Here is an 8,420-nt window from a genome sequence, read left to right as displayed (position 1 = left end):
TTGTTAAGGAAAGTGTATAATAACTGATAACATTTGTCAGATAATCTTCAGACAAAAATTCAAGAGAAAAAACGTACTGGCAGTCCTTTAAGGCAAGGTTAAAATGTCAATTTGAGTATTTCTATTTCACTACTGTTCAGTATTTGTTCTTCAAAGACACTATTAATACTTAGTGTAGTTGTAATGCGGTAATTCTGGATGAACTTTTAAAGATTAGAGCACATTTGACGTAATTGGTTGTTGGTTATTATAATAAATTCACAGGAGTAACATAAGAATGCTCTAAAATTTACATACATGGTTGGTCTTTCCTCAAACAATGGAAGTTATTTTATGTTTGTGGGGTTATCTAAAATTTACATACAAAAGAAACTTCCAAATAAATTCATCACATTGAAAATCTTTATTTGTATTAAAAACACCTACATGTATAGTGACTATGATCTAAAAACTAGATATACATCTTGAACATTTTAATTTCAATCAGAACTAAAACTACAGGTAAAATACTACATATATGCTTTATGATATATCAGTTACCTTTGAAAATACGTGAAAACAGTTTACAAAGAATCACGAACAACGGCAACATCAATATTGTGGTTTTATATCAATCTTAAACTTAACATTTAATGAACAATTTCAATATATATATAGTTCATAAAAAAGTTATGTTAGAATGTAAATATTTTTGCCATAGGCCCAGACCTGTCATAGGCTCAAAAATTCTACTCTGTATTTTAAAATTTGATCTTAAGTAAAAATAAACATTTCGGCAATTTTCAAATCCCTCCAAATATGCTTAGACAAACAAATTAAACCTGGTGTCATATGATCATTTTCTCTATCTTACACGTCATTCATTCCATAGATCATTTGATATTTTTTACACCTATCTGTTTTCTGAATTATTGTCCTTTGAACTGCCCCATTTCCACATAACTACAGTAACAAGTCTGCACAAATTTAGTTCCTAGTTGATTTTGGTAAGCACTTAAATTCCTCAAATTTGCCTGAAATTTGTTTGCTTTCTTCATTTCAATTTTCTTTATGAGCAGTTCAATTGAAAATGTGTTATTACAAACACAAAAGTGACTGGGAAAAGGTAAGAATAGTGTAAATGGGTCATTAACAGCAGTTTAAGTGTTCACATTTGTAATTTCCTGTTGTTTACAATACAGATGTTTTTTAAATACATGTACTTTCTTCATATTCTTCTATAGAATATACTTTTATTAGAATTATTATGATGTATACATAGCCTAATGCCTAAGCTATATTTATGTAATTAACTGTAGGCATAGGTCCAGTCAGAATTGGTCGCTACAAGAGCTTTCGCATAGCTCTATTGAATGTTCATGATTCCAGTAAAACCAAGTGGACTCGGCAACACAAGTTAAGACCTTTGAGGGATTTTTCACACCCATGTATTTTGTATGTGATGCAGAAACATCTAAAGTTAGTAAAATATAAACGTTTTCACAGTTATGATATGGAAGCACTTAAATTGTGCACAAAAGTACATAAATGCTTCCACAGTTCATCACATCCTCACTAACAACTTGTGAGTCATCTAAAAATTTCTGTAACTCTGTAGTAACTGGTTAATTTCTTTAAAGCAGGCATCAGTGATGTATAATTGTAGTGTATTATTAAATATGAAGAAAACAATTTTCATCATTCCACTGAACAAAAAACGTACAGACAAAGATAAACTAAAGAAACAATAAAACCTTGTATGGCTGAAAGGGATCAGAAGTAAAGCCAAGTTTTAAAAATGTACAGACCTTGCAATAGTAGTACTAGTTCATGTATAATGGAGGATAAATATATTGTAAGATGCTAAAATTTAATATTCCATTTTTACCATATGGTTCACATCATTGAAAATATTAATGGATTTGCTGCAACTCTTACAGAAAGAAGCATTTAAAAAAAAAGCTTGTTTTTTGTTTGCAGTGTGGTGAAAAAGACAATTCTGTATTTTCAAAGATACGAAATGGAAACAGCTAAAAATTACTATCTCATAAAAAATCTATAAGAAATTAAAATTTATTCTTTCTTTTCAAAACATTTACTAAGTGTCAGAAATCTAAAATCGCACATCATAGATTCAGTATAAACATCATTTTAATCTTAATGTACGATTTAAAATATTATACATATTTAAACATTTTTTATATAAGCAATGAGATTCAATTATTGTTTTCTTTTTTTCATGTGCAGTTTTTATTCTTGCATTTTTCTTTGAATGTTCAATTTTGCTTAAAGTTGTAGCTGTGTATGCAGTTTTATTGAATGTAGTTAAATAGATCTGTATAAAAATTAAATCCACCATGAAAGCCAAAATACGAAGATAGCTGTTTGAAAGATTTATGCAAAATGCGTAGAGTAAAATTTGTATTAAATTAATAGAGAGAAAACTTGATTGAAATTAACGAGGTAAAACCTTTTTAACAGTAAAATTAGTTTTTTCATGCAAAAAAAGTATGTGGGTTGTTTGTAAGAAGTTCACACATAAACCCACGCAGGCTATCTATGCACAGTAATTCTTAATTTTGAACTGATAGACTATACAGAAGGCAGCAAGTCAACAGCACATCCATTTCAAACTCTTAAGCCCAAAAATGTTTGAGCACAATAACCACTAGACCATGCATGGCTAAAAAGCATGTGAAGAACTTACTTTAAAAATATTAACAAACATTATATTATTCAACTAACCAATGTTGATTGAATACTAAAACAGAAAATTCTGGGTTGTAAACTAAGTACACATGATAAATAAAAAGTAACTCAGAATACTTGTTATAATAACATCATTTGACACATTCGATGACAAGGAACCCACTTTGAGACTGATAATGCTTCGAGATGGCTTGAATGGGTAATGAACAAAAACTTTAATATAAGTTTAACATGAAAGCAAATGTACAACATTTTGACAAAGTTTTGTCATCATCAGGTACAAGTATTTTACAATGACACAGATATATATATATACAGTATGGAACAAAGAGGTCACATTACCGGATATAAAAAAACGTCACATTTTCCACCATTGCAACTCAAAAAAACAACAACAATAATTTTAGACAACGAATCAAACATAAACGAAAAATCAAGGAATCCATCTTAATTGAACACAACAACCCTGCACTAAACCAACACTCTGGGGTGCCAAAATATCTCTTGTTCCATTCTGTGTGTGTGTGTGTGTGTAGTATATATATATATCTGTGTAAATTACTTGTACCTGATGATGCCAAAACCTTGTACATTTGCTGTTACGTTAAACTTATATTAAAGTTTTTCTTCATTACCCATTCAAGCCGTCTCCAAGCATTATCATTTGACACTAAAAACTCAACAATGGCAAATATGTACCAAGAGATCATTGCACTCATACTTTTCCAAGTTACATTGGAGGAAATTAATTTTTAATGAGAAATGGTTTATTGTCTTTATCAGCATCATGACTGTACAATAAGATTTTAATGTTCCTTATCAAATATAATAATAAAATATCAATTATGTAAATAGTAAGAGTATTTATTTGATTTCAATATATACTGTATGAAATAAATAAAAGGTGACATGAGATAAAATAAACTTACATATTTTACAAGTTAACTTATTTTATAATAGCAAACAGAATGACACATGACTAGCTACAACATGATTGATAAAATTGGTTATGATATTAATCCACACAAGGATTAATACTCTCAGGAAAACGAACATCATTGCAGCCATGTCCATAGTTTCTAACTGGAACACGGAAAACCTTTCCACTTGGCATACACACACATACCTTGTACCATCTTCTGGCACCAGAAAGTGGTTCAGCAGCTAGAGGAAGCTTATCAGGGGACAACCGGACACCTTTTTTTCCATCCAGCCTTACACTCTGGTTCTGAAAGAAGTAATAAATATGGCTGATAAACATTTCAAAAGTTAAACAATGTTCAAATACTCAAACGATCAATATTGTATAGTACAAAATTAAAATCTTTATTTAACTCTTATCATTACAGGTAGCTAGAGGTCAGAGGGCATATCATCACATCTGTAGACTTGCATTCAAAATTTTATTGAACTACTATTTTTGAATGTATGTCAATAAACTTGGTATCAAATTGTAGATTTTAATTCAGATTTTAGTATTATACATTATCTAATTTCTTAATTTAAAATTAAATATAGAAAAAATAGCTAAACACTGATTTTTGTGTGTCACATTGGTACGTTATCTTCTGGGCTTGGTCAGATTATGTTTTTTGATGCCCACAATACAGCAACTACAGATTCATACGAATTATATACTCAAATTTCTGATGTGGGCAAGTTTGAATATAAAATAAGAACCTCCTACCTTTTCTATTTGCTGAGATATCATAATATTTATTGAATCCACCATATTGGCTCCAATCACTACATCATTTGAGAAGACTTGTTTATCTATGCTTGCTTTTTTTTTCTATACCTAGAAGTTTATAACCAGTTGAAAGTTCTACATTTCCTCTACGTAATTCTGTTAGTCTAAGTTATTTACGAGATAAAAGCTCTTATATTGTTGGAGAGTTTGAAATACTATAATCAATGATATTTTCCAAACAGAAATTATATTTTTTTTTTAGACCCAAATACAGCATAGTTAGGAAGCCTGGTAAATTACAATAGATTTTTGTGGTATAGGTATAGTCATTTATAATTTTTTGGTATTCAAAAATGCATACATAAATATTTTTTTTTATACATCAACATGTGAATTTGGACAAGGCTTAAGACGAGTGCAAAAGAGAACTTCAAAACACATGTAAGTAGCAGAGATCATTGTTTTCTAAATATTTTTTATTTATTGTTGTATGTTGTAAGAAAAATAACTGAAAGGTAAATATTTGTTTGTAAGTAGTAATAATATATATAGATATATATACGTATGTAATGTATGATAATCGAAACCTCACTATACCTTACAAAATATTGGAAACTGTGCATCTATTGGATACTGTGTAAGCATGGTACAATAGAAAATAGGATTTTCATTAGTGCTTTCACACCTATATTACCACTAAATTCCAACCACCCGAGTTTACTGGATTGAATACAACTTTGCACAGAGCCCTGTCATAAATATTTTCTCTCACTTTTATATAGTACTTGAGACAATTCTTGTTGCAACAACTGTACTGTGTAAACAAGCTAATAGCTCCTACTCCACTGTGTTTTCATAGTTGGGATTCAAACAGAACTCTGTAGGAAACGTCTTATCAAACACTACCTACCAAGTTTAATGGATTAGTCCAGACTTTTTATAAAGCCATAGCATAAGCATTTTATAATACATTAGACAATTTTCGTTGTAATCATTATGCTGTCAACAAGTTGATAAATCCTACCCCACTGTGTTTTCAAGTATGGTAACACCTAAACAGGAACATTGATTCATTGCTTTATATTCGACAGGTTTCTACTTCAGCCGCTAACAGCAAAATATACATATGAAATAAGTGTAAAAAGATTAGAAGAAACTCTCAGGAGATTTACCTGAGAACTTCATTGTCTATACTAAAAAGGACAGACAGTACTATTCATTTATTTCTTCTCGTTTCTAAGCCATCTCCTAGCAATAGAATAACTAGAGAAAATAAGTGTGAAAAGGTGAGAAGTGTAAATTCTGACCATAAGTACTTTGAAATTTTGTGATCAATACAATATATTTTGCATTTGCAACCTTTATTTTCATTATACTTTGATTACTTACCTACAACCTGGAGGATCAAGTATAATGTTACAATAAAGAAAATAACAGATAAAATATAAAGCTTTACTGAAATGTTTGATATTTAATTAAACGATTTTTGATTTTTTCATTTGTTTTCACTATTTATTATTATAAAAGTAACTAAAATGTAAAAAAATAGAAACTTATTAGGTAAGATAATGAAATAAAAATCTTAATGGGTATAAACACCAGCAGCATGTGTGTTAGGCTATTTGATATGATAACATGAGCTGTACATGCACCATGTAATTTTCAACTTGTGTCAAGGTATTTTTTAGTCAGACTTTGTTCAAAGGTCAATAAAACAAAAATTAGTAAATATAAGTAGATGTATACTGCTACGAGATTTAAGCTATTTAGAATAAACACTTGTGGTTTCCTGTTACAATTTGCAGTTATTCAAAAACACAAAAAAAAGTTAACTTAGATTTATTTCCTAATTTTTATGATGGTTACAAGGTCAGTCAAATCAACCTACACCATATAGAGTTAACATTGATAAAATAACAGGTTAGATATAAGGTTTTATTCAAAAAAAAAAAAAACGTTTGATGATTACCTAGAAGGATAGAGAGATTATGCAAATGAAGCTTGACAATTTTCAGATAAAGAAAAGTGTTTTTAACCTTAAAATCAAAATTATTTTGCACATTGGATAGTCAACATTCTGAAAAAAAAAAAATTCACAAGCAAATTTTGATTTAAAAAATATTAAATCTTAATTTAATTTTGTGTATGAAAGCCTTGTAATGTTTACAATATTCTGCAAAATTTTGTAAAGATATGCATACATTATCAAAAATTATAGTTTAATTACTCTCCTGGATACTTTTGTGGTTACGAGCTGGGTGGATTCCACCCAGCCAGTATTGAAAGGGTTAAAGACTGATCAAACTCTACATGTTTGATGTTGATTCACAACATCCTCAGGAGAGTGATAAACAAATACTGTGCAACCATACATATACAAAAAGCCATAGTCATGTGACTACTAGCTTATATACTTAAAAAGATCACACCATCTACACACTTACTGATTTTCTAACTATTCATCCGTATAAAAAAAATTATAATAATTTCATCTTAAATAAGGATGAAGGGTTAGAAAATCAAAAAAGTATGTAGATGGCATGTTTTTTTTTGAAATATGTAAACTTTAAATAAAGATTTTAATTGTGTAGTATACAATATTGATCGTTTGAATATTTACACAAGTTCCTTGAACTTTAACCTTTTAATATTTCAAAGTTACCTGATTTTGATAAACAAATTGAATTTCCTCACAATGTTTCCCATATAAATTTGCTTTAAGATTTTAGTGAATTTCTGAAACTGTTTTTAAAGGAAAATATATATTCAATCTTCCATTAAGATACAATCAGTCCTTGTACATTATATTCTTATTATTATGTAGATAAGTGTCAAATATACATGAAATAATGTATTATAATGATTCTCATATTATTGTTCAAAAAAAAATGTATGAAAAAGTAACACAAGTAAATAAACATACTTTCCCTAATCATATTAAAAACCAAAATGTAAGATTCCCAATTCTACATGTTCTAAAAAAATACAGCAATTTAGCATTGCTGAAGGATATGGCACATATAGAGTGATTGGACTACCATTATTATACACTTCTACTTCTTCTTGAAAATCCCTAAGGGACTAGATAAAGAACGTAGAGTTTAAAAATGTAATAAATTTAATACTAATATTTTATGAAAAGTATTATTGTAATCATTCTTTGTCAGCTTGTAAAAGATGTTCACACCATAACAGCAGTTTAGCAAAGTTAAGGTTATTTTTCCACTTAAATATTTGAATGATGAGCATCTCAAAAATCACTTATATATTCATACTAAACATTTCACGTCAAGCCATTTTTCAATATCAAAGAAACCACTATGTAAAAGTGGAACATTTGAAAAATAACAAAGTGTACGATACCATAAAATATTCTATCCGGTGGTACATACAAAATCTCATGCTCAAAAGCAACATCTGCGACTCACCACACTCTTTAGATAAACATCCAAACCAGCAACCCATACAATTTCTTGACCCTCCATACTCAGTCCTTCATTACCTTTTAAGACAGTTTGATATTGAGAGAAAATAGTGAGTGGCTCAGAAGTTGCACTTGTTATCTAAAAACAAAAATAATAACAATTTAACCACATCACTTTTGTATTTAAAAGTTAAAGTTAATCATAGCAGTATTAAACTTTACAAAGTAATAAAGCTAAGCAGTGAGCACCATATATTTAAAATTAAACTACAACAATGAATTTTATTATGTATGTTTATGAAAAAACCTAGTATAATCTTTCAAACTTCCAGACTGTCTAAGCCATGTTGTGGATATAATTCAAACAATGTCTAATACAAAATCTTTAAAGTGTGCTGTAGAGAGTGACAGATAACATGAACTAGACTGTGACAGTTATGAAATAGTCGCTATGTTTTACTGCAGGGAGTGACAGATAATAATAATATCCAACTAAACTGCTGTGACATGTTATAACAAGTAACACTTAGTATTGAACGATATACATAGATTAAACAATCGCCATGTTCAAACTACTTGAATTATAATTTTTTTTAATTAAATTAATTAATGCCTGAT

General features: G+C 29.0%; 1 protein-coding gene across 1 annotated transcript in view; it reads right to left on the bottom strand.

Annotated features, from left to right (window-relative positions):
- Positions 1-3,472: 3,472 nt before the first annotated feature.
- Positions 3,473-8,420, bottom strand: part of LOC106461084 (beta-sarcoglycan-like) — a 19,723-nt gene continuing 14,775 nt past the window's right edge. Inside the window, exons 5-6 of the mRNA XM_022387944.1 lie at positions 7,807-7,941; positions 3,473-3,916 (exon numbers count right to left, since the gene is read on the bottom strand). Coding sequence (XP_022243652.1) covers positions 3,704-3,916; positions 7,807-7,941 — 348 coding nt within the window. The 3' untranslated portion in view covers positions 3,473-3,703. The remainder of the gene's footprint in view (positions 3,917-7,806; positions 7,942-8,420) is intronic.

This window comes from Limulus polyphemus, unplaced genomic scaffold (genome assembly GCF_000517525.1).
Source record: "Limulus polyphemus unplaced genomic scaffold, Limulus_polyphemus-2.1.2 Scaffold894, whole genome shotgun sequence".
Lineage (NCBI taxonomy): Eukaryota > Metazoa > Arthropoda > Merostomata > Xiphosura > Limulidae > Limulus > Limulus polyphemus.
This window is presented reverse-complemented; position numbering and strand designations above follow the sequence as displayed.